The following is a 27,019-nucleotide window of genomic DNA, read 5'->3' on the forward strand; positions in this document are numbered from 1 at the left end:
ACATTTCTAACACATCCACCCTCCACTACACAACACTATCTATAGCCTATGCCTCACAACCATATAACATTATTGGAACCCTATTCCTTCAAACATACCCATTTTTGCTCTCAGAGATAACGTTCTCTCCTTCCACACATTCTTCAACGCTCCCAGAACCTTCGCCCATCCCCCATCCTGTAACTCACTTCTGCTTCCATCCACTGCTAAATCCACTCTCAGATATAATCATTATTATTATCATTAATATTAGTATTATTATCATTACTATTATCATTATTATACATAATCGCTGTTTCCTGCATCAGCAGTGTAGCACCAGGAAACAGATAAAGAATAGCCTATCCACTCATATACATACATACACAAACACACACACACACACACATATATATATATACTGGAAAGGATCACAATTATGTGCGTGATCAAGATATTCCTATGAGTCCACGGGGAAAATGAAACATGATAAGTTCCCAAGCGCACTTTTGTGTAATAATCACATCATTAGGGGAGAAACAAGAGAAAAATATAAGTCAGTTGATATACATTGAAGAGACGGAGCTAGGATGCCATTTGGTAACCATACGATTCTCCAAGAGAGCTTGGGAAGTGAGTCAGTTGTTGTTCACTGATGATACAGCACTGGTGGCTGATTCGGGTGAGAAACTGCAGAAGTTGGTGACTGAGTTTGGTAAAGAGTGCGAAAGAAGAAAGCTGAGAGTAAATGTGAATAAGAGCGAGGTTATTAGGTTCAGTAGGGTTGAGGGACAAGTCAACTGGGAGATAGGTTTGAATGGAGAAAAACTGAAGTAAAGTTTTAGATAGCTGAGAGTGGATCTGGCCACGGATGGAACCATGGAAGCGGAAATGAGTCACAGGGTGGGGGAGGGGGCGAAGGTTCTGGGAGCATTGAAGAATGTGTGGAAGGTGAGAACGTTATCTTGGAAAGCAAAAATGGGTATGTTTGAAGGAATAGTGGTTCAACCAATGTTACATGGTTGTGAGGCATAAGCGATGGATAAGGTTGTGAGGAGGTGGGGGAAGTGTTGGAAATGAGATGTTTGAGGACAATTTGTGGGGTGAGTGGTTTGATCGAGTAAGTAATGAAAGGATAAGAGAGATGTGTGGCAATAAAAAGAGTATAGTTGAGAGAGCAGAAGAGGGTGTATTGAAATGGTTTGGTCACAGGGAGAGAATGAGTGAGGAAAGACTGACAAAGAGGATATATGTGTCAAAGGTAGAAGGAACGAGGAGAAGTGGGAGATCAAATTGGAGGTAGAAGGATGAAGTGAAAAACATTTTGAGCGATCGGGGCCTGAACATACAGGAGGGTGAAAGGCGTGCTAGGAATAAGAGTGAATTGGAATGATGTGGTATATTGGGGTCGACATGCTGTCAATGGATTGAACCAGGGCATGTGAAGCATCTGGGGTATACCATGAAAAGTTTTGTGGGGCCTGAATGTGGAAAGGGAGCTGTGTTTCGGTGCATTACACATGACAGCTAGAGTCTGAGTGAGGACAAATGTGGCCTTTGTTGTCCTTTCCTAGTGCTACCTCATGTGCACATGAGGGGAGGGGGTGTCATTCCATGTGTGGCAGGGTGGTGGCGGGGATGGATGAAGGCAGCGTGTATGAATATGTGCATGTGTATATATTTATATGTCTGTGAATGTATATGTTGAAATGTATAGGTACGTATATGTGTGCGTTTATATATATACATGTGTATGTGGGTGGGTTGGGCCATTCTTTTGTCTGTTTCCTTGCGCTACCTCGCTAATGCGAGAGACAGCAACAAAGTATAATAAATAAAATAAAATAAAAATTCATCTATTTACATATAATGAGCTATTTCCACCTCATGGATATTAGGTTAAAGTCCTCCAGATAGCAAGATAGTATACATTTAGAACTAGGTTCCTAAGGTTATCAAAGTAGGATTCTATTTCTTTTCTGCTCTATAAATTATCTGGGTCTTGCATCTAGAGGCTTTTAGATTAGTGTGGTAACACAATCCAAGGAATTTAGAAGCTCAGATGTTATAATAGAATCTTTAATGTAAAACCCAACCCAATTCCTTCCCGTCCTGTCACACTTGTAGAAGTTTTAATCTGTGAACCATAACTCAATGTTGTCGTAACCTTTTATGTGTGTTTTTGTAAAGGCTAGAAATATTGTCAGACTCAAAAATAAAACACTTATAACTGGGACTTTGTTTGTTACTAGTAATTCAACTGCTTGTATGTTCATGTATATAGAGCTTTACATTTCTGCAGAACTACTCTGATGCTGACTGCAGAACTACTGTAAGAAAGTATTGAGAATGTCAAACACTGCCAGGGATTGGTAATGACAATAATAACAAGATTAGGCACTTCCATAAATACAAAGCAACATCTCTTCTGACTATGGAGGATCAAAGTTGTCTTAAAAGTATTATGTACAAAAAACAAGAACAAGCATAAAGTTCTAAACAAATGTATGTTAATCTCAGAACCTAAATTAAGAGTGTACTATCAAAAGACCAAGAAAACAAATTGACAGACATTCAAGAAAACTTTTTCTTTAAGCTGTGCATCCTTTTCAGGCTAAAAATGCACCTACTGCTACAAACAGTAAAGAAAACCACAAAATTAAGAACTATTAAGGGTGTATAACTGATGTATATCCGTCTAGCATCAGCTAGTAAATCATCTGGTGTAAGCTAAATAAATAAAATACATATGATATAAAGTCTTAGAAGCCACAATATTCAGGACACTACCTAGAGTAATGAATTAAAATGATAGCCATAAGATAAAAACTTAAGGAAAACAATAAACAGTAAACATTCACTGGTTTTAATTTCACCTGACAGCACTAAGAAGAAGACAGCAAAAGAAAAACAGAGAGGCATGCTTACAATCTTACCTGTATACAGTAAAAGATCAGTACTCACACAGACAGACATACACTATGAGAAAGAGAAGGACAGAAAGATTAAGTTAAAGGTTTATGAGACAAACAATGTTTACATGTCAAGTAGGAGAGAGGAGTTAGTCACCTCAGAGTTCCAGGAGAGGTGGCCCCCGCGGCCGTGTGTGTGGAGCGGTTCCCAGGCAGCCGCGGGTCCCACTCAGGCTCAGGGTAAACACTAGAGCTCACATTCCCACAAAACTTATCACTGTCCAGAAGCCACGATGTTACTCTGAAAATGTACATGCCAAAGTGCTAGTGGGTAACTAACACAGCAAGTGACGATCACACGATCATAAATGGAGAGATAAACAAACACTTGAGAACAGAAGGGACATAAATAGAAAAGTAAGTATGAAAGAGAGATATTACAGACATACTAAAGGATAATAAACTGTGGCTAGCAAATGCAAGCAAACATAGGGTAACTATTGTGAGACTTTGTTCAACCAGACTAATTGGTGCTGAAGCTGGCACAAATGCACCTGGTCCCAACTACCCAAATATCCATCATCTAGCAATCTATTTATGCAGTGTTCACTAATGCAGAAAGAAATAAACTAAAACAGTCTCAAAAACTATTTGGCAACAGAGATCTATTGGTCAGGTGATGGCTAACTATGTGACAGCATTCAACAAGGTATTTATTGTACAGTATACTCTCCCTTTCAAGTAATTCAATTTCTAAAAGATGGAACAGAAGGAGATATGTGGGGAGTGCTCATCCTCCTTAAAGGCTCTGGCTGAGGTGTTTAAATGTATGAGGATGTAACCAAGATGAAAAGAAAGGATAGTATGCTTAAGGAAAGAAACCTGGATGTTTTGGTTTTGAGTGAAACAAAGCTCAATGGTTACATGGAAGAATGGATTAGATCCAAATTTCTTATGAGTGGGGGTGACTGTGTCGTTGATTGCTCAGTTTACATTTTCAATGTATGTATGGGTCATGGAGAGGTGCTTGAGGATTGGCAGAATGCCCATATTGTGCCACTGTATAAAACAAAGGGGATTAAAAGTGCATATTTGAATTAGAGGCATAAGTTTGTTGTGTGTAGCTGATAAACTGAATGCTAGTCATGATTCAGAGGGTGGTGGCATGCACAAAACATCTGACTGGGGAGGAACAATGTGGCTTGAGAGGTGGCCGAGGATGTGTGGATCAACTGTGAGCTTTGAAGAATAAGTGTAAGAAACAGAGGGATCTGTATGTGGCATTTACGGATCAGAAGAAATCTTATGACATGGTTTAATATAGATGCAGTCTGGAAGGAATTATAAATACATGGTGTGCAAGGATAGTTACAAAAGGCATCAAGGAGTTTCTGCCATGAGGAAGGATGGTGAGTGGTTATAGGTGAACGTAGATCTACAGCTGGGAAGAGTGATGTTCCCATGGCTGTTTAATCTGTATATGGATGGAGTGATGAGGGAGGTGAATGCAAAAATGTGAGAGTTTGGAGAGAAGGGAAATTTGCAACTGTTAAGGTAGGAAGGCCTAAGAGTTGAGTTAGATAATGTCTGCTAATGACACAGTACTGGTGGCAGATTTGAGTAAGAAACTGTAGAAGTTGATTGCTGTATTCATAAGATTGTATGAAAAGGAGAGGACTCAGAGTAAAATTTGAATAAAAGTAAGGTTATTAGGTGCAACTAAGAGAAACAGGTTAATTGGAGTTTGAATCTGCACGGAGGGAACTTGGAAGACGTGAAGTGTTCTAAAGAATGGACAGAGCAGCAAATGAAACCATAGGAGCTGAGGTGAGCAATAGGGTTGGTGAGGGTGTGAAGCTCCTGAGTTAACACTTGTCTTAATGAGAAAGACAGACAACAGGAGACCTGATTGGCCCACGAGTGCACAAACTGAAGCAATGAGGTATACAGGGGGAAATGTGTTGTCAGTGAGCTGAACCTGTGTGACTGGAGCAGTCAAGGAAAACCACAGAAAGGTCTGTGAGGCCTGGTTCTGGATAAGAAGCTGTGGTTTCAATGCATTACACATGACAGATAAAGAGTGGATTTGAGCAAATGAAGCCTTTTCTTCATATCACTGGTACTACCACACTAACAAATAAAATGGAGAACAAATATGAAAGAAAAGGTATATGAAAGAAAAGGTTTTTTTACTTAAACACCTTGATCAAAAGCACAATAGAACTTTGCAAATTTTTCAGTTTTGGTTTTTAAAATGATATCTTCCACATACTTTATCCCTGGCTTCCGATTTTTTGATACTTTATGATTTTATTCATTTATACTTATTATACTTTGTTGCTGTCTCCCACGTTAGCATGGTAGCACAAGGAAACAGATGAAAGAGTGATCCAACCCACCCACATACACATGTATATACATACATGTCCACACACGCACATATCCATACCTATACATACACATCCACACACGCACATATACATACCTATACATTTCAACGTTATTATTATTATTATACTTTGTCGCTGTCTCCCGCGTTAGCGAGGTAGCTCAAGGAAACAGACGAAAAAATGGCCTAACCCACCCACATACACATATGTATACATACTCATCCACACACGCACATATACATACCTATACGTTTCAATGTATATATATATATATATATATATATATCTTTTTTTTTTTTTTTTTTATACCTCGTCGCTGTCTCCCACGGTTGCGAGGTAGCGCAAGGAAACAGACGAAAGAAATGGCCCAACCCCCCCATACACATGTACATACACACGTCCACACACGCAAATATACATACCTACACAGCTTTCCATGGTTTACCCCAGACGCTTCACATGCCTTGATTCAATCCACTGACAGCACGTCAACCCCTGTATACCACATCGCTCCAATTCACTCTATTCCTTGCCCTCCTTTCACCCTCCTGCATGTTCAGGCCCCGATCACACAAAATCCTTTTCACTCCATCTTTCCACCTCCAATTTGGTCTCCCTCTTCTCCTCGTTCCCTCCACCTCCGACACATATATCCTCTTGGTCAATCTTTCCTCACTCATTCTCTCCATGTGCCCAAACCATTTCAAAACACCCTCTTCTGCTCTCTCAACCACGCTCTTTTTATTTCCACACATCTCTCTTACCCTTACGTTACTTACTCGATCAAACCACCTCACACCACACATTGTCCTCAAACATCTCATTTCCAGCACCTCCATCCTCCTGCGCACAACTCTATCCATAGCCCACGCCTCGCAACCATACAACATTGTTGGAACCACTATTCCTTCAAACATACCCATTTTTGCTTTCCGAGATAATGTTCTCGACTTCCACACATTTTTCAAGGCTCCCAAAATTTTCACCCCCTCCCCCACCCTATGATCCACTTCCGCTTCCATGGTTCCATCCGCTGACAGATCCACTCCCAGATATCTAAAACACTTCACTTCCTCCAGTTTTTCTCCATTCAAACTCACCTCCCAATTGACTTGACCCTCAACCCTACTGTACCTAATAACCTTGCTCTTATTCACATTTACTCTTAACTTTCTTCTTCCACACACTTTACCAAACTCCGTCACCAGCTTCTGCAGTTTCTCACATGAATCCGCCACCAGCGCTGTATCATCAGCGAACAACAACTGACTCACTTCCCAAGCTCTCTCATCCCCAACAGACTTCATACTTGCCCCTCTTTCCAAGACTCTTGCATTTACCTCCCTAACAACCCCATCCATAAACAAATTAAACAACCATGGAGACATCACACACCCCTGCCGCAAACCTACATTCACTGAGAACCAATCACTTTCCTCTCTTCCTACACGTACACATGCCTTACATCCTCGATAAAAACTTTTCACTGCTTCTAACAACTTGCCTCCCACACCATATATTCTTAATACCTTCCACAGAGCATCTCTATCAACTCTATCATATGCCTTCTCCAGATCCATAAATGTATATATATATATATATATATATATATATATATATATATATATACACATAGACACATACATATATACACATGTACATAATTCATACTTGCTGCCTTCATTCATTCCCATCGCCACCCCACCACACATGAAATGACACCCCCTTCCCCCCACACGCGTGCGAGGCAGTGCTAAGAAAAGACAACAAAGGCCACATTTGTTCACACTCAGCCTCTAGCTGTCATGTATAATGCACCAAAACCACAGCTCCCTTTCCACATCCAGGCACCACAAAACTTTCCATGGTTTACCCCAGACTCTTCACATGGCCTGGTTCAATCCAATGACAGCATGTCGACCCCAGAATACCACATCGTTCCAATTCACTCTATTCCTTGCACGTCTTTCACCCTCCTGCATGTTCAGGCCCCAATCGCTTAAAATCTTTTTCACTCCATCCTCCCACCTCCAATTTGGTCTCCCACTTCTCCTCGTCACCTCCACCTCTGACACATATATCCTCTTTGTCAATCTTTCCTCACTCATTCTCTCCATGTGACCAAACCATTTCAATACACCCTCTTCTGCTCTCTCAACCACACTCTTTATATTACTACACATCTCTCTTACCCTTTGATTACTTACTCAATCAAACCACCTCACACCACATACTGTCCTCAAAACATCTCATTTCCAACACATCCACCCTCTTCCGCACAACGCTATCTGTAGCCCACGCCTTGCAACCATATATCATTGTAGGAACCACTATTCCTTCTAACATACCCATTTTGCTCTCTGAGATAATGTTCTCACCTTCCACACTTTTTTCAACGCTCCCAGAACTTTCACCCCCTCCCCCACCCTGTGACTCACTTCCGCTTCCATGGTTCCACCTGCTGCCAAATCCACTTCCAGATATCTAAAACACTTTACTTGCTTCAGTTTTTATCCATTCAAACTTACCTCCCAATTGACTTGTCCCTCAACCCTACTGTACCTAATAACCTTGCTCTTATTCACATTTACTCTCAGCTTTCTTCTTTCACACACTTTACCAAACTGTCACCAGCTTCTGCAGTTTCTCACCCGAATCAGCCACCAGAGCTGTATCATCAGCGAACAACAACTGACTCACTTTCCAAGCCCTCTCATCCACAACAGACTGCATACTTGCCCCTCTATCCAAAACTCTTGCATTCACCTCCCTAACAACCCCATCCATAAACAAATTAAACAACCATGGAGACATCATGCACCCCTGCCACAAATTGACATTCAATGAGAACCAATCACTTTCCTCTCTTCCTACTTGTACACATGCCTTACATCCTCGATAAAAACTTTTCACTGCTTCTAGCAACTTACCTCCCACACCATATACTTTTAATACCTTCCACAGAGCATCTCTATCAACTCTGTATCATATGCCTTCTCCAGATCCATACATGCTACATACAAATCCATTTGTTTTTCTAAGTATTTCTCACATACATTCTTCAAAGCAAACACCTGATATACTAATCAATTAACAAAAGAATTAACATCCCTTAATCTCCTGTAAGCTGATCTCATTATCTTCTAATGCTTATCACAAGACTGTTCCACAATGGGACCAATGGTTGTTGCTTTTTGTTCTTAGGAATGCTATACTTGGCAGCATCTAAACTAATACTTACAAAATAATAATTTGCTTCTTTAATACCAAGCTACTCATATACCTTGTGTGATTAACGCTCTAGTTTTATTTTTGTCCCAATTATCCAAGTCTAAGTTTGCATCAAAGAGGGTTATTTGGTGTATAATTTTCTGTTATATTCAAGAGGATTGAAAAGTGATCACTACCATGGTTTTGAACTGACCAATTAAAATGTACAAAAATATAACTGGAACGAAATGAAAGGTCAATAACAGTTTTCTAAGTTATCATTATCATACATAAAGCTATCACCACTATAATATTAATGTGAAATTTAATTGATCTCTTTTTTACATGTCTGTTATTGAATTTTCTGTCCCATATGGGATATGCAAACTGAACTTAAGTAGAGTAAAAGGGCTTGATGGTTCATCTAAGTTTCCCATATCATTTTGCACACGTTCTCCTTCTGGATGGAGTTATATATATAGACCAACCAGTAAGTTTTCTATTTCAAACTTACTCTCTCTGTGGTTAATTGTTAAGTAGTCACTCAGTGGAGTTACACTATAACTGATTTTGGATTTCAAAATGGTGCTAGCCAGCCAAACAACCAGCCAGCCAGTTAGGTGGAGGGTCAAATCTATACAATTCACAGTCATACCCAAGAGTTAAGCTTTCGTTTCCCAGCTTGGTTTCTAGCAGGTATATGATTTTAGGGAAGGTGTCAAGTATAAAGAATTTCCAAGTTGGACTGCATTCCTCTATAATTCCATTTGTAGACTAACTCTTTTTCATACTTGTTCACAACTTCCCACATTAGAAAGACAGTACGAGGATCAGACATAGAGTGGCTGCATTTGTTTACAACTATTCTGTAGCTGTCAGGTAATGCACTAAAAGAGAAGTGAACAATTCTCTCCATCAAAAAATCAATATTCACATAAAAAATAAAAACTTATTCTAAGGAGTTCCTTGAGCTTTTGGGTTTGCCTGCTGATGATTTTACTGGTTCAGGATCGTGTTTAAAGAAAACAGCAGATGAATGGAATGGGTCTCCAATGTCATCATACAAGGGCTTATTCTCCCTCCTTAACTAAGAACCAATTGGTTTTGGGTTAAATGTTTTATGTTTCCTCAATTTTTGGTTCTAGGAAGGACTTCACAAGAAGGCCTGAATGATTCTCTCCAAAAAGAGCTCCCAGAGAATGCCCCAAAGAAGGAGCCCTGAAGGACATCCCCCAAAAGAAGCAAGAGAGTGATACAGCCTGCTAGGGATGGCATTTGAAATGATGCCCAATCAAGAAGGCACCAAAATGATGCCTCTGTGAGAGGAAATTAGAAGCAGTACGTGATTCACCGCCACTATGAGTTAAGTGAGGTTTTGATAAAAAAGCTTATGATAACTGGGCTGGTAATCTCCCATTAGAGCCAAAGCTCTTTAGTAAATCAGCAAACAATCTCTTCAAGGTGGTTTGACTGATATCCCCTTTTGTTTCTGCAAATCTCATTTCTTAAGTATATACTCAGATTAAAATTTTTTTTTCTCATCTACATTCAATGCAATTTTCATCACTGGCTTTGTTTGTTTACTTTCACAACTGCAACAGACAATACTTCTGTACATGCATGGGGTATCTCAGAGGTTTCCCCACACACCATACATTAATTCTAATTATTCCTACATTTGTGCTTTGCATGCCCATACAGCTGATATTCATAACAATGAAATGGGGAGGAATGTATAGTTTGACATCAACCTCTCTCCAGCCAATAATTACCTTGTAAGGGATTTCTGGGCTGTCGAATGTTACAAGCATAGTACAGATACACCACCGATTTTATGGCACTCGGTTCCAAAGCACTGCCGGATTAGCCATTTTGCCAGACCAACCGTGGTCACATAATAATAATTCAACACACCTCTAACCCACTAATTATACATCTCCCATGTGTCTAAAGTATACCACGGACTGCTAAAAATCTAAATTAAAAAATATTAAATGCTTGAGCACCCTAAGATGGTAAGTCTGTCCTTAGATTGTTTGAATCCTGTGGGGTCTTCTTCGTCTTCTGTTGTTACGTGTTTTCATAGGTGTGCATCGCCAGAATAATGCAATTCCGTCTGCATTATACACCTGCTCAGGACTGAGGTGCTCATCAGTTACGAGTTTTGCAAATTCGTCCACATACTCAGCAGCTCTTTTATGGTGTGCAGACTGCTTTTCTCTGCACACTTTATTCATGGAAATTCCATGATGCTTCCTGAATCTTTGAAGCCATCCTTCACTATAGTCATGCTCATGTTGTAATTAAAATTCTTTAAGGAACAACTTAACCTGGTCCATTATCATGCTAACTGACAAGGCCACTCCATCACTCCGACGCTGTCGAAACCATTCCATCACCACTCGATTGTGCTAGGTACTCTTACCATCTTTCATAGTTTTTCTAATCGTCATTTGCTTCTTGGAATCGCTGTCCGCATAGAATTTCAATATTTTCTCCCTTTGCTTCTTTATACCATAAACAGTTGATGATCAATACTGTAGATGTCGCACAGCTTATGCACCGAAACACCACAGTCCATTTTTTTCAACAGTTCTACTTTATCTTGGATTGATATGGACCGGTGTTTACATTTGACACCGCGAAGGACACTCTCATATGTCTTAGAAGCCATAGCTAGGGTTAAATTTAAGCAAAATAAGCTAAGAATCTCACAGAATTGCGGTATTACCACCAACAAGTGCAGTGTAAAGAATGTAAATAAGCGCGCCCTACACACAACGCCATCTGTGGCCACCCAGTAAACTAGTCTGCTGGCTGCAGTTATTTCAAGTTCCCTCAAGTAATCTTGCCCGGACTAAAGGAAGTGCCGGACCATCAGTTGCCGGAAATTCAGTGGTGTACCTGTACAGTAGATTTCCAATTAACCAGCACCTTTGTGATCTTTATGGTGCCAGTTAAATGAGTTTTCCATGTAAGAGAAATACCAAAATTAACTATTGGAAAATGAGAAAAACAATGAGCTTACTGTGTTCAAAAGAGAACATGAAAACTATTTACTTCTTGACACTAAAATACACATGGGCTTTTCAGTTAACATATCCCTGAAAAGTTTTACAATATGTAAAACTACTTTAAACGAAGCTAACTATAGCCGAGATCTAAAGTTATTAAATGGAAGGAATGCATTTCTGAGAAATATTTCCAGACAAATTTTTTCACATGTGCTATTCTGTGTATTGCTTAAATATATTAAAGATTAATATCATACATAAAATGATCACTTTATTCATATCAATGGGACTTCATCCAATATCACACATTTATATCCAGTTTTATGTGAAGACTCAAGGAGTAGAATAGAGAAAAGGTGATCCAATGCTCAATATAATTCATTTACATCAAACAGGATCAACCAAATGATATGTGAACACCAAAACATTTGTACTCATTGGTAATTCATAAAGCTGAATATTCTAATGTATGTATGTCAATCTCTAAATTTTAAGACCTATGGAAAATCACATGGCATATGTTAATGCTAATTAATGCATGTTATGAAAATTTTGTGCAGTGGTTGAACAATAATTTTAGATTTTCAGTACAAATAACTGACAACAAAAAATCTAACATAACTGTCAGAGAGCACTGTGGGTATAATGCATACAGAGCATGTGTATTACCATAATTCTCAGAAGCTTAAGTTATTTATGTGTTAATAATGCATTTGTAATGAGTGGGGAAAAGAGTACAGAACATATCCCAATTAGTATTGCTTTAAAACAGGTCTTGAAGAAGAGATAAGGAACATCATCATCATCATCTCACTGCAATCATGTACTGGATTTCATAGTAAGTATTAGTTCAATTATTTCATAAATCATATGAATTAAGTCAAATCAATCACCTGAATGGTGCCACTGTTCAGGGGATTTATCTGACTAGGGAACGAAATGCACCAGTTTCTAAGTTTTACCTCTATGGGGAATAAAAGTACTGTTATTTTGGGTTTTCATATGTAAGGGGAAAACTGAAGGGTACCTCTGTTTTGGGTCTTCTGGTTCACTGGGAGTTCACTGTATTTGTATTCATTCTTTTGCCATCACATTTGTTCATTAGTCTTTTCATATAAAAATATTTTGGATTAGAATTTGAGGCTTTCTTTGTCTTTTTTTGTAGTAGTCAAAGAGAGAGAATTTTCTTGACTAAGGTATCTGGGTGGGGTAACATTTTCCTAAATTATTCTGATAGCTGCCATAAAACAGTAATTCTGCTGCTTGTATCTTTGATTATAAGTCTCCCTACTAATTTGTTTTACATGCTGTTTTCTAATCTTTCCACATTTCTCTTCCATGCTTCTCTTAGATTCACTTTCAGAATTGATATCCTGGTACTATTCTAAGAATGATAAATCTAGGCAGAGTGCATTCTTGAAATTCTATTACGTTTTGTCCATCTAACTATTTTCTAGTATGCCTATATATATATAAATAAATAATTTTTTTTTTTTTTTTTTTTATACTTTGTCGCTGTCTCCCGCGTTTGCGAGGTAGCGCAAGGAAACAGACGAAAGAAATGGCCCAACCCCCCCATACACATGTACATACACACGTCCACACACGCAAATATACATACCTACACAGCTTTCCATGGTTTACCCCGGACGCTTCACATGCCTTGATTCAATCCACTGACAGCACGTCAACCCCTGTATACCACATCGCTCCAATTCACTCTATTCCTTGCCCTCCTTTCACCCTCCTGCATGTTCAGGCCCCAATCACACAAAATCCTTTTCACTCCATCTTTCCACCTCCAATTTGGTCTCCCTCTTCTCCTCGTTCCCTCCACCTCCGACACATATATCCTCTTGGTCAATCTTTCCTCACTCATTCTCTCCATGTGCCCAAACCATTTCAAAACACCCTCTTCTGCTCTCTCAACCACGCTCTTTTTATTTCCACACATCTCTCTTACCCTTACGTTACTTACTCGATCAAACCACCTCACACCACACATTGTCCTCAAACATCTCATTTCCAGCACATCCATCCTCCTGCGAACAACTCTATCCATAGCCCACGCTTCGCAACCATACAACATTGTTGGAACCACTATTCCTTCAAACATACCCATTTTTGCTTTCCGGGATAATGTTCTCGACTTCCACACATTTTTCAAGGCTCCCAAAATTTTCGCCCCCTCCCCCACCCTATGATCCACTTCCGCTTCCATGGTTCCATCCGCTGACAGATCCACTCCCAGATATCTAAAACACTTCACTTCCTCCAGTCTTTCTCCATTCAAACTCACCTCCCAATTGACTTGACCCTCAACCCTACTGTACCTAATAACCTTGCTCTTATTCACATTTACTCTTAACTTTCTTCTTCCACACACTTTACCAAACTCCGTCACCAGCTTCTGCAGTTTCTCACATGAATCCGCCACCAGCGCTGTATCATCAGCGAACAACAACTGACTCACTTCCCAAGCTCTCTCATCCCCAACAGACTTCATACTTGCCCCTCTTTCCAAGACTCTTGCATTTACCTCCCTAACAACCCCATCCATAAACAAATTAAACAACCATGGAGACATCACACACCCCTGCCGCAAACCTACATTCACTGAGAACCAATCACTTTCCTCTCTTCCTACACGTACACATGCCTTACATCCTCGATAAAAACTTTTCACTGCTTCTAACAACTTGCCTCCCACACCATATATTCTTAATACCTTCCACAGAGCATCTCTATCAACTCTATCATATGCCTTCTCCAGATCCATAAATGCTACATACAAATCCATTTGCTTTTCTAAGTATTTCTCACATACATTCTTCAAAGCAAACACCTGATCCACACATCCTCTACCACTTCTGAAACCACACTGCTCTTCCCCAATCTGATGCTCTGTAAATGCCTTCACCCTCTCAATCAATACCCTCCCATATAATTTACCAGGAATACTCAACAAACTTATACCTCTGTAATTTGAGCACTCACTCTTATCCCCTTTGCCTTTGTACAATGTCACTATGCACACATTCTGCCAATCCTCAGGCACCTCACCATGAGTCATACATACATTAAATAACCTTACCAACCAGTCAACAATACAGTCACCCCCTTTTTTAATAAATTCCACTGCAATACCATCCAAACCTGCTGCCTTGCCGGCTTTCATCTTCCGCAAAGCTTTTACTACCTCTTCTCTGTTTACCAAATCATTTTCCCTAACCCTCTCACTTTGCACACCACCTCGACCCAAACACCCTATATCTGCCACTCTGTCATCAGACACATTCAACAAACCTTCAAAATACTCATTCCATCTCCATATATATATATATATATATATATATATATATATGGTGATGTGAGAAGGAGATGGAATGAGTATTTTGAAGGTTTGTTGAATGTGTCTGATGACAGAGTGGCAGATATAGGGTGTTTGGGTCGAGGTGGTGTGCAAAGTGAGAGGGTTAGGGAAAATGATTTGGTAAACAGAGAAGAGGTAGTAAAAGCTTTGCGGAAGATGAAAGCCGGCAAGGCAGCAGGTTTGGATGGTATTGCAGTGGAATTTATTAAAAAAGGGGGTGACTGTATTGTTGACTGGTTGGTAAGGTTATTTAATGTATGTATGACTCATGGTGAGGTGCCTGAGGATTGGCAGAATGTGTGCATAGTGACATTGTACAAAGGCAAAGGGGATAAGAGTGAGTGCTCAAATTACAGAGGTATAAGTTTGTTGAGTATTCCTGGTAAATTATATGGGAGGGTATTGATTGAGAGGGTGAAGGCATGTACAGAGCATCAGATTGGGGAAGAACAGTGCGGTTTCAGAAGTGGTAGAGGATGTGTGGATCAGGTGTTTGCTTTGAAGAATGTATGTGAGAAATACTTAGAAAAGCAAATGGATTTGTATGTAGCATTTATGGATCTGGAGAAGGCATATGATAGAGTTGATAGAGATGCTCTGTGGAAGGTATTAAGAATATATGGTGTGGGAGGCAAGTTGTTAGAAGCAGTGAAAAGTTTTTATCGAGGATGTAAGGCATGTGTAAGTGTAGGAAGAGAGGAAAGTGATTGGTTCTCAGTGAATGTAGGTTTGCGGCAGGGGTGTGTGATGTCTCCATGGTTGTTTAATTTGTTTATGGATGGGGTTGTAAGGGAGGTAAATGCAAGAGTCCTGGAAAGAGGGGCAAGTATGAAGTCTGTTGGGGATGAGAGAGCTTGGGAAGTGAGTCAGTTGTTGTTCGCTGATGATACAGCGCTGGTGGCTGATTCATGTGAGAAACTGCAGAAGCTGGTGACTGAGTTTGGTAAAGTGTGTGGAAGAAGAAAGTTGAGAGTAAATGTGAATAAGAGCAAGGTTATTAGGTACAGTAGGGTTGAGGGTCAAGTCAATTGGGAGGTGAGTTTGAATGGAGAAAAACTGGAGGAAGTGAAGTGTTTTAGATATCTGGGAGTGGATCTGTCAGCGGATGGAACCATGGAAGCGGAAGTGGATCATAGGGTGGGGGAGGGGGCGAAAATTTTGGGAGCCTTGAAAAATGTGTGGAAGTCGAGAACATTATCTCGGAAAGCAAAAATGGGTATGTTTGAGGGAATAGTGGTTCCAACAATGTTGTATGGTTGCGAGGCGTGGGCTATGGATAGAGATGTGCGCAGGAGGATGGATGTGCTGGAAATGAGATGTTTGAGGACAATGTGTGGTGTGAGGTGGTTTGATCGAGTAAGTAACGTAAGGGTAAGAGAGATGTGTGGAAATAAAAAGAGAGTGGTTGAGAGAGCAGAAGAGGGTGTTTTGAAATGGTTTGGGCACATGGAGAGAATGAGTGAGGAGAGATTGACCAAGAGGATATATGTGTCGGAGGTGGAGGGAACGAGGAGAAGAGGGAGACCAAATTGGAGGTGGAAAGATGGAGTGAAAAAGATTTTGTGTGATCGGGGCCTGAACATGCAGGAGGGTGAAAGGAGGGCAAGAAATAGAGTGAATTGGAGTCATGTGGTATACAGGGGTTGACGTGCTGTCAGTGGATTGAAGCAAGGCATGTGAAGCGTCTGGGGTAAACCATGGAAAGCTGTGTAGGTATGTATATGTGCGTGTGTGGACGTGTGTATGTACATGTGTATGGGGGGGGGGGTTGGGCCATTTCTTTCGTCTGTTTCCTTGCGCTACCTCGCAAACGCGGGAGACAGCGACAAAGTATAAAAAAAAAAAAAAAAAAAAAAAATATATATATATATATATATATATATATATATATATATATGAATGTAGGTTTGCGGCAGGGGTGTGTGATGTCTCCATGGTTGTTTAATTTGTTTATGGATGGGGTTGTTAGGGAGGTGAATGCAAGAGTTTTGGAAAGAGGGGCAAGTATGAAGTCTGCTGGGGATGAGAGAGCTTGGGAAGTGAGTCAGTTGTTGTTCGCTGATGATACAGCACTGGTGGCTGATTCATGTGAGAAACTGCAGAAGCTGGTGACTGAGTTTGGTAAAGTGTGTGAAAGAAGAAAGTTAAGAGTAAATGTGAATAAGAGCAAGGTTATTAGGTACAGTAGGGTTGAGGGTCAAGTCAATTGGGAGGTAAGTTTGAATGGAGAAAAACTGGAGGAAGTAAAGTGTTTTAGATATCTGGGAGTGGATCTGGCAGCGGATGGAACCATGGAAGCGGAAGTGGATCATAGGGTGGGGGAGGGGGCGAAAATTCTAGGTGCCTTGAAGATTGTGTGGAAGTTGAGAACATTATCTCGGAAAGCAAAAATGGGTATGTTTGAAGGAATAGTGGTTCCAACAATGTTGTATGGTTGCGAGGCATGGGCTATGGATTGAGTTGTGCGCAGGAGGATGGATGTGCTGGAAATGAGATGTTTGAGGACAATGTGTGGTGTGAGGTGGTTTGATCGAGTAACGTAAGGGTAAGAGAGATGTGTGGAAATAAAAAGAGCGTGGTTGAGAGAGCAGAAGAGGGTGTTTTGAAATGGTTTGGGCACATGGAGAGAATGAGTGAGGAAAGACTGACCAAGAGGATATATGTGTCGGAGGTGGAGGGAACGAGGAGAAGTGGGAGACCAAATTGGAGGTGGAAAGATGAGTGAAAAAGATTTTGTGTGATCGGGGACTGAACATGCAGGAGGGTGAAAGGAGGGCAAGGAATAGAGTGAATTGGATCGATGTGGTATACCGGGGTTGACGTGCTGTCAGTGGATTGAATCAGGGCATGTGAAGCGTCTGGGGTAAACCATGGAAAGCTGTGTAGGTATGTATATTTGCGTGTGTGGACGTATGTATATACATGTGTATGGGGGTGGGATGGGCCATTTCTTTCGTCTGTTTTCTTGCGCTACCTCGCAAACGCGGGAGACACAAAAAAAAAAAAAAAAAAAAAAAAAGTTTGAATGGAGAAAAACTGGAGGAAGTAAAGTGTTTCAGATATCTGGGAGTGGATCTGGCAGCGGATGGAACCATGGAAGCGGAAGTGGATCATAGGGTGGGGGAGGGGGCGAAAATTCTGGGAGCCTTGAAGAATGTGTGGAAGTCAAGAACATTATCTCGGAAAGCAAAAATGGCTATGTTTGAAGGAATAGTGGTTCCAACAATGTTGTATGGTTGCGAGGCGTGGACTATGGATAGAGTTGTGCGCAGGAGGATTCGTGTGCTGGAAATGAGATGTTTGAGGACAATGAGTGGTGTGAGGTGGTTTGATCGAGTAAGTAACGTAAGGGTAAGAGAGATGTGTGGAAATAAAAAGAGCGTGGTTGAGAGAGCAGAAGAGGGTGTTTTGAAATGGTTTGGTCACATGGAGAGAATGAGTGAGGAAAGATTGACCAAGAGGATATATGTGTCGGAGGTGGAGGGAACGAGGAGAAGAGGGAGACCAAATTGGAGGTGGAAAGATGGGGTGAAAAAGATTTTGTGTGATCGGGGCCTGAACATGCAGGAGGGTGAAAGGAGGGCAAGGAATAGAGTGAATTGGAGCGATGTGGTATACCGGGGTTGACGTGCTGTCAGTGGATTGAATCAAGGCATGTGAAGCGTCTGGGGTAAACCATGGAAAGCTGTGTAGGTATGTATATTTGCGTGTGTGGACGTATGTATATACATGCGTATGGGGGGTGGGTTGGGCCATTTCTTTCGTCTGTTTCCTTGCGCTACCTCGCAAACGCGGGAGACAGCGACAAAGCAAAAAAAAAAAAAATATATATGGTGCCTCCCCTCTAGTGCGAGTGGAAACTAGTTATTGTTGTGATATATTTCAGTTATATCCCTGGGGATAGGGGAGAAAGAATACTTCCCACGTATTCCCTGCGTGTTGTAGAAGGCGACTAAAAGGGAAGGGAGCGGGGGGCTGGAAATCCTCCCCTCTCATTTTTTTTTTTTTAATTTTCCAAAAGAAGGAACGGAGAAGGGGGCCAGGTGAGGTTATTCCCTCAAAGGCCCAGTCCTCTGTTCTTAACGCTACCTCGCTAATGCGGGAAATGGTGAATAGTATGAAAAAAAAAAAATATATATATATATATATATATATATATATATATATATCATTTTTTTTTTTTTTACTTTGTCACTGTCTCCCGTGTTAGCGAGGCAGCGCAAGGAAACAGACGAAAGAATATAGCCCATGCCTCACAACCATATAACATTGTTGGAACTACTATTCCTTCAAACATACCAATTTTTGCTCTCTGAGATAATGTTCTCTCCTTCCACAAAAAAATTCAAATCATCCCATAATCTTTATAAACAAACCAGTAGGACTGACTTTCCAGAGGCCCTGGTGAGTATCTGGATAAGGTATTAACCAGGGCTGCTCCATATCCCATTCAGTGCCAACACACTAGGTTAGCTTCCCTATAACTAACTGTGTAAGGTTTATCAACACTGCCCATTTACATCAGAAGGATTAAAAAATGCAATAACCTTTCAACTAATTATGATGGAAGGTGAAACTGAGAGCAATAGCACCTGAATACCTTTAGCAGCCACTCCCAAATCCTTAGGCAGCATCCAGTAGTTCTTCCATCATTAACAAATGACCTAATCTTCTTTCGATGATATGACTACAACCACAGCCCTACAAAAACAGCTAAAGATGAGAAAACTCCAGATTCCTTCAGTCTGTTCCTATATATCAGCTTTAAAAGCATGAGACTATATCCTTGCTATTCATTCCATAAAATTTCTCTGTTTTTGTTCATGGACTGTATACAAGAGACAAACACATCTGCAAAGCAGAATCCACAAAATCCTCATCACTAAAAGGTATCAAAGACTCAGGGGATATACGCCAGCTGAGGTATTGAAGGATGCATGTTGACAACCAGCACGGCTAGACATATGAGCATACTTCGGCATTTTCTTGTGCAATACCAAACAGCAGTGTATATCAGTTCTGTGTGGGCACACATCAATTCATATGGATATACATCTGCATGTACGACTATATAGGCAATATCAATAAATCCATGAAATCATCTGGATTTTCCTCTGCTGCCAGGGCAGAAAATGAGACTATGGCTCTCTATAAAATCTTATGGGTAACTTACCCACAGAAAGGAAAGATATTTGATCTACTGTATGGCAACACATGATGGGTAGCACTGGGCAATATTAACAGTAATATTTATATTTCAAAACCTCATATGGAATAACTGAAAGTGAGAGTCCTAAATTTGTATTATCCACAGTGTACTGGAAAAATAAGAGACCATGTATATCATAAGCAGCGAGTGGATCCATCATAACTTGAATGTCAATAAAAAAAACAACTATGTTGAAAGCAACATTATTAACTCAAACTCCAAATTAGACAAAAAAACATGCACTGATAAAATACTTAATTTATAACTTTGCCATTTCACAGAATCACCAATATTTGCATATTATACCTTAGATTCAATGCCACACTTGTTTGAACACTCACCTTTATCTCCTTTACCTTTATATAGTGGCACAATACATGCATTCCACCAATTCTCAGGCATTTCACAATGATCCATACATACACTGAACATCCTTACCAACCAATCAACAACACAGTCATCCCCTCTCTTAACATATTCAACTGCAATACCATCCAATCCCGCTGCCTTGCCAGATTTCATATTCTGCAAGGCTTTCACCAACTTTTCTCTCTTCACCAAACCACTCTCCCTTACTCTCTTACTTTACATACTACCTAAACCAAAACACCCTACATCTGCCACTCTATTATCAAACACATTCAACAATCCTTCAAAATCATCACTCAATCTCCTCCTCACTCCATCACTACCTGTTATCACTTCTCCCCTTGCCCCCTTCACCAATGTTCCCATTTGTTCTCACCTTTTGCAAGTTATTTACCTCCTTCCAAAACATATTTCTATTCTCCCTAAAGTTTAATGATACTCTCTCACACCAACTCTCATTTGCCCTCTTTTTCAAACCCTGCACCTTCCTCTTGACCTCCTGCCACTTTCTCATATACATCTCCCAGTCATTTGCACTCCTTCCTTTTAAGTACCATCCAAATGCCTCTTTTCTCTTTCATTATCAACCTTGCTTCTTCATCCCATCACTCACTACCCTTTCTAATCTGCCCATCTCTCACCTTTCTCTGGCCACATGCATCTCTTGCACATGCCATCAATGCTTCTCTAAATACATCTCATTCTTCACCCATTCCATTCACTTAATTTGCTCTTACCTTTTGCCATTCTACACGTAATTTTTCCTGGTATTTCTTCACACAAGCCTTCTTTCCAAGCTCACTTACTCTCACTACTCTCTTCTCCCCAACACTGTCTCATTTACTTTGAAAACCTCTACCAAGCTTCACCCTTTTATTATGTTTAACTATAATCATTATGGTTTACTATAGTTAAAGGTTACACTGGAACCAAGAAAAAGTATTTTACAGGCTGTAGAGTTGACAATAACCTCTCAGTGGATGATGCAGAGGGAGTAAGTGAAGGACCTGAGTCTGACACCACAGACACTCCAGAGTCTGTCAGCTCGGCAGGAGCACGCCGTGAGCTGCTCCTTCTGCCACTCGCTTGGCGTCTACCAGAACTTCCCCCATCACTGCTTGTGCCTGTCAAAGAAAACATGAAAAAATTTAGTTTTCTCTGAGGTCTGGTCATGATGAGTTCTAACTATTTTTTTCATACTTATTCACCATTTCTCACAAAGCAATGTTGTGCCAGGAACATAGGAAGAACTTATTGAAAGAAGAGTCTAAACCAAGTAAAACTAGATTCTAGCTTTAATAGACTTTTCTGACCTAAATCATGGTAAGCTGCAGTCAGCTGTGCTTACATCTCATCCAGATCATTTTGGATTATAGATCACACATGGGTCAGAAAGAAATCCCTATGCAAGTGAGGACTGCTAGTAATAATTACTTTACTTACAATGTAATATAAATAAGCCAGACCTTCTAAGGTCACCAGTGGAGGGCAGCCTTCTACTTCTGGTCATTCCAGCCAGAAGGTGCCACTACCAGTAAATCAAACTACATGATGGAATACAGTGGGCAAGCTGCCATTGCACACCTTCATCCTCTCCTGCCTAGGGCTAAAAAAGTGTCTTCTCAACTAACACTGACTTTTTAAATATAACAAGATATATATGTAACTGAGTGTTTAACTACAGGGTATATCAACTGCATAAAAGATGGAGACAAACAACTCTATTTACTTAAAAAACTGAAAATCTTCAATTATACTATTTAATGTGTGGCGGGGTGGCAACAGAAATGGATGAAGGCAGCAAGTATGAATATGTACATGTGTATATATGTATGTATATGCTGAAATGTATATCCCTGGGGACAGAGGAAAAGAATACTTCCCACGCATTCCTCACGCGTCGTAGAAGGCGACTAAAGGGGATGGGAGCAGGGGGCTAGAAACCCTCCCCTCCTTGTATTTTAACTTTCTAAATGAGGAAACAGAAGGAGTCATGCGGGGAGTGCTCATCCTCCTCGAAGGCCCAGACTGGGGTGTCTAAATGTGTGTGGATGTAACCAAGATGAGAAAAAAGGAGAGATAGGTAGTATGTTTGAGGAAAGGAACCCGGATGTTTTGACTCTGAGTGAAACGAAGCTCAAGGGTAAAGGGGAAGACTGATTTGGAAATGTCTTGGTAGTAAAGTCAGGGGTTAGTGAGAGGACAAGAGCATGGGAAGGAGTAGCACTACTTTTGAAACAGGAGGGGTGGGAGTATGTGATAGTGTGTTATAGTGATGGTTGATTTGAATGCAAAGGTGGGTAATGTGGCAGTTGAGGGAATAATTGGTGTACATGGGGTGTTCAGTGTTGTAAGTGGAAATGGTGAAGAGCTTGTAGATTTATGTGCTGAAAAAGGACTGGTGATTGGGAATACCTGGTCTAAAAAGAGAGATATACATAAGTATACGTATGTAAGTGGGAGAAATGGCCAGAGAGCATTATTGGATTACGTGCTAATTGATAGGCGCGCGAAAGAGAGACTTTTGGATGTTAATGTGGTGAGAGGTGCAACTGGAGGGATGTCTGATCATTATCTTGTGGAGGCGAAGGTGAAGATTTGTAGAGGTTTTCAGAAAAGAAAAGAGAATGTTGGGGTAAAGAGAGTGGTGAGAGAAAGTGAGCTTGGGAAGGAGACGTCTGAGGAAGTACCAGGAGAGACTGAGTACAGAATGGAAAAAGGTGAGAACTAAGGATGAAAGGGGAGTGAGGGAGGAATGGGATGTATTTAGGGAAGCAGTGATGACTTGTGCAAAAGATGCTTGTGGCATGAGAAGCGTGGGAAGTGGGCAGATTAGAAAGGGTAGTGAGTGGAGGGATGACGAAGTAAGATTATTAGTGAAAGAGAAGAGGTATTTGGACGATTTTTTGCAGGGAAATAATGCAAATGACTGGGAGATGTATAAAAGAAAGAGGCAGGAGGTCAAGAGAAAGGTGCAAGAGGCAAAAAAGAGGGCAAAGGAGAGTTGGGGTGAGAGAGTATCATTAAATTTTAGGGAGGATAAAAAGATGTTTTGGAAGGGGGTAAATAAAATTCGTAAGACAAGGGAGCAAATGGGAACATCAGTGAAGGGGGCTAATGGGGACATGATAACAAGTAGTGGTGATGTGAGAAGGAGATGGAGTGATTATTTTGAAGGTTTGTTAAATGTGTTTGATGATAGAATGGCAGATATAGGGTGTTTTGGTCAAGGTGGTGTGCTAAGTGAGAAGGTTAGGGAAAATGATTTGGTAAACAGAGAAGAAGTAGTAAAAGCTTTGCTGAAGATGAAAGCCGGCAATGCAGGTTTGGATGGTATTGCAGTGGAATTTATTAAAAAAGGGGGTGACTGTACTGTTGACTGGTTGGTGAGGATATCTAATGAATGTATGACTCATGATGAGGTGTCTGAGGACTGGTGGAATGCTTGCATAGTGCCATTGTACAAAGGCAAAGGGGATAAGAGTGAGTGCTCAAATTACAGAGGTATAAGTTTGTTGAGTATTCCTGGGAAATTATATGGGAGGGTATTGATTGAGAGGGTGAAGGCATGTACAGAGCATTAGATTGGGGAAGAGCAGTGTGGTTTCTGAAGTGGTAGAGGATGTGTGGATCAGGTGTTTGCTTTGAAAAATGTATGTGAGAAATACTTAGAAAAGCTTTGTACGTAGCATTTATGGATCTAGAGAAGAAATATGATAGAGTTGATAGAGATGCTCTGTGGAAGGTATTAAGAATATATGGTGTGGGAGGTAAGTTGTTAGAAGCAGTGAAAAGTTTTTATTGAGGATGTAAGGCATGTGTACGTGTAGGAAGAGAGGAAGTGATTGGTTCTCAGTGAATGTTGGTTTGCGGCAGGGGTGTGTGATGTCTCCATGGTTGTTTAATTTGTTTATGGATGGGGTTGTTAGGGAGGTGAATGCAAGAGTTTTGGAAAGAGGGGCAAGTATGAAGTCTGTTGTGGATGAGAGGGCTTGGAAAGTGAGTCAGTTGTTGTTCGCCGATGATACAGCACTGGTGGCTGATTCAGGTGAGAAACTGCAGAAGCTGGTGACTGAGTTTGGTAAAGTGTGTGAAAGAAGAAAGCTGAGAGTAAATGTGAATAAGAGTAAGGTTTTTAGGTACAGTAGGGTTGAGGGACAAGTCGATTGGGAGATAATTTTGAATGGAGAAAAACTGGAGGAAGTGAAGTGTTTTAGATATCTGGGAGTGGATTTGGCAGCAGATGGAACCATGGAAGTGGAAGTGAATCATAGGGTGGGGGTGGGGGTGAAAGTTCTGGGAGCGTTGAAAAATGTGTGGAAGTCGAGAGCGTTATCTTGGAAAACAAAAAATGGGTATGTTTGAAGGAATAGTGGTTCCAACAATGTTATATAGTTGCTAGGCATGGGCTATAGATAGGGTTGTGCGGAGGAGGGTGGATGTGCTGAAAATGAGATGTCTGAGGACAATATGTGGTGTGAGGTGGTTTGATCAAGTAAGTAATGAAAGGGTAAGAGAGATGTGTGGTAATAAAAAGAGTGTGGTTGAGAGAGCAGAAGAGGGTGTTTTGAAATGGTTTGGTCACATGGAGAGAATGAGTGAGGAAAGATTGACAAAGAGGATATATGTGTCAGAGGTAAAGGGAGCGAGGAGAAGTGGGAGACCAAATTGGAGGTGGAAAGATGGAGTGAAAAAGATTTTGAGTGATCGGGGCCTAAACGTGCAGGAGGGTGAAAGGCGAGCAAGGAATAGAGTGAACTGGAACGATGTGGTATACCAGGGTCGACGTGCTGTCAATGGATTGAACCAGGGCATGTGAAGTGTCTGGGGTAAACCATGGAAAGTTTTGTGGGGCCTGGATGTGGAAAGGGAGCTGTGGTTTCAGTGCATTGTACATGACAGCTCGAGACTGAGAGTGAACAAATGTGGCCTTTGTTGTCTTTTCCTAGCGCTATCTCATGCACATGTGGGGGGAGGGGGGTTTTCATTTTATGTGTGGCGGGGTGGCAACGGGAATGAATAAAGGACAGACAGTATGAATTATGTACATGTGTATATATGTTTATGTCTGTGTGTGTATATATATGTATACGTTGAGATGTATTGGTACGTATATGTGCGTGTGTGGACATGTATGTACATATATGTGATGTGGGCGGGTTGGGCCATTCTTTCATCTGTTTCCTTGCGCTACCTCGCTAACGCAGGAGACAGCGACAAAGTTTAATAAATAAAAATATATTACCAGAGTACTTAAGTTGACTTACCAGCATAATTCTCCATATAATCTGGCATGGAACGAGATTTGGGGAGAGGATGTATGGATGCTCTTTCACTGCTCTCATAATAGTCAGCCACATTGCCAGAGTCAGAGGAGAATGTGGAATAGACATCTTGACCCTAGAAACATAAAAGACGTGACAATTCAATGCAGCTTTTTCTCAAGGTGTTTTGCACTACTATTTCTTACTTACAATCCTTTTCTCCAGTAAGTACTGTCGCACAATATGTAAACATATGTGCTTCTCAACATGGTGAGAAGGATCTTTCTCATTAGTTTGGTGTTCATGGGGTGTTAGCTGTTGTAAGTGGAAATGATGAAGAGCTTGTAGAATTGTGTGCTGAAAAAGGACAGGTGATTGGGAATACCTGGTTAAAAAAGAGGGATATACATAAGTATAAGCATGTAAGTAGGAGAGATGGCCCGAGAGCATTATTGGATTACGTGTTAATTGATAGGCGTATGAGAGAGAGACCTTTGTATGTTAATGTGCTGAGAGGGGCAGCTGGAGGGATGTCTGATCATTATCTTGTGTAGGCAAAGGTGAAGATCTGTAGAGGTTTTCAGAAAAGAAGAGAGAATGTTGGGGTGAAAAGAGTGGTGAGAGTAAGTGAGCTTGGAAAGAAGACTTGCATGAGGAAGTACCAGGAAAGACTGAGTGCAGAATGGCAAAAGGTGAGAGCAAATGACGTAAGGGGAGTGGGGGGGGAGAATGGGATGTATTTAGGGAAACAGTGATGGCTTATAAAAAAGATGCTTGAGGCATGAGAAAGGTAGGAGGTAGGCAGATTAGAGAGGGTAGTGAGAGGTGGGATGAAGAAGTAAGATTGTTAGTGAAAAAGAGAAGAGAAGGGCATTTGGACAATTTTTGCAGGGAAGTAGTGCAAATGACTGGGAAAGCGGCAGGAGGTCAAGAGAAAGGAGCAAGAGGTGAAAAAGAGACGTATGGTAATAAAAAGAGTGTGATTGAGAGAGTAGAAGAGAGTGTGTTGAAATAGTTTAATCACATAAAGAGAATGAGTGAGGAAAGATTGACAAAGAGGATATATGTGTCAGCAGTAGAGGGAACGAGGAGAAGCAGGACACCAAATTGGAGGTGGATAGATGGAGTGAAAAAGATTTTGAGTGATTAGGCCCTGAACATAGAGGAGGGTGAAAGGTGTGCAAGGAACAGAGAGAATTGGAACAATGTGGTATGCCGGGATAGACGAGCTGTCAATGGATTGAACCAGGGCATGTGAAGTGTCTGGGGGTAAACCATGGAAAGTTTTGTGGGGCCTGG

At 40.8% G+C, this 27,019-nt stretch overlaps 1 protein-coding gene across 5 annotated transcripts in view; it reads right to left on the reverse strand.

Annotated features, from left to right (window-relative positions):
- The window catches only part of LOC139758727 (uncharacterized), a 139,748-nt gene that overhangs the window by 20,647 nt on the left and 92,082 nt on the right, over window positions 1-27,019 (reverse strand). For 4 of the 5 annotated variants that reach the window (XM_071680430.1, XM_071680433.1, XM_071680429.1 and 1 more), the window contains 3 exons: window positions 25,724-25,856; window positions 21,427-21,580; window positions 3,049-3,192 (listed from right to left, as the gene is read on the reverse strand). In XM_071680430.1, coding sequence (XP_071536531.1) covers window positions 3,049-3,192; window positions 21,427-21,580; window positions 25,724-25,856 — 431 coding nt within the window. The remainder of the gene's footprint in view (window positions 1-3,048; window positions 3,193-21,426; window positions 21,581-25,723; window positions 25,857-27,019) is intronic. The other variant, XM_071680432.1, reaches the window with a different exon arrangement.

The sequence above is a fragment of the Panulirus ornatus genome, chromosome 31 (genome assembly GCF_036320965.1).
Source record: "Panulirus ornatus isolate Po-2019 chromosome 31, ASM3632096v1, whole genome shotgun sequence".
Lineage (NCBI taxonomy): Eukaryota > Metazoa > Arthropoda > Malacostraca > Decapoda > Palinuridae > Panulirus > Panulirus ornatus.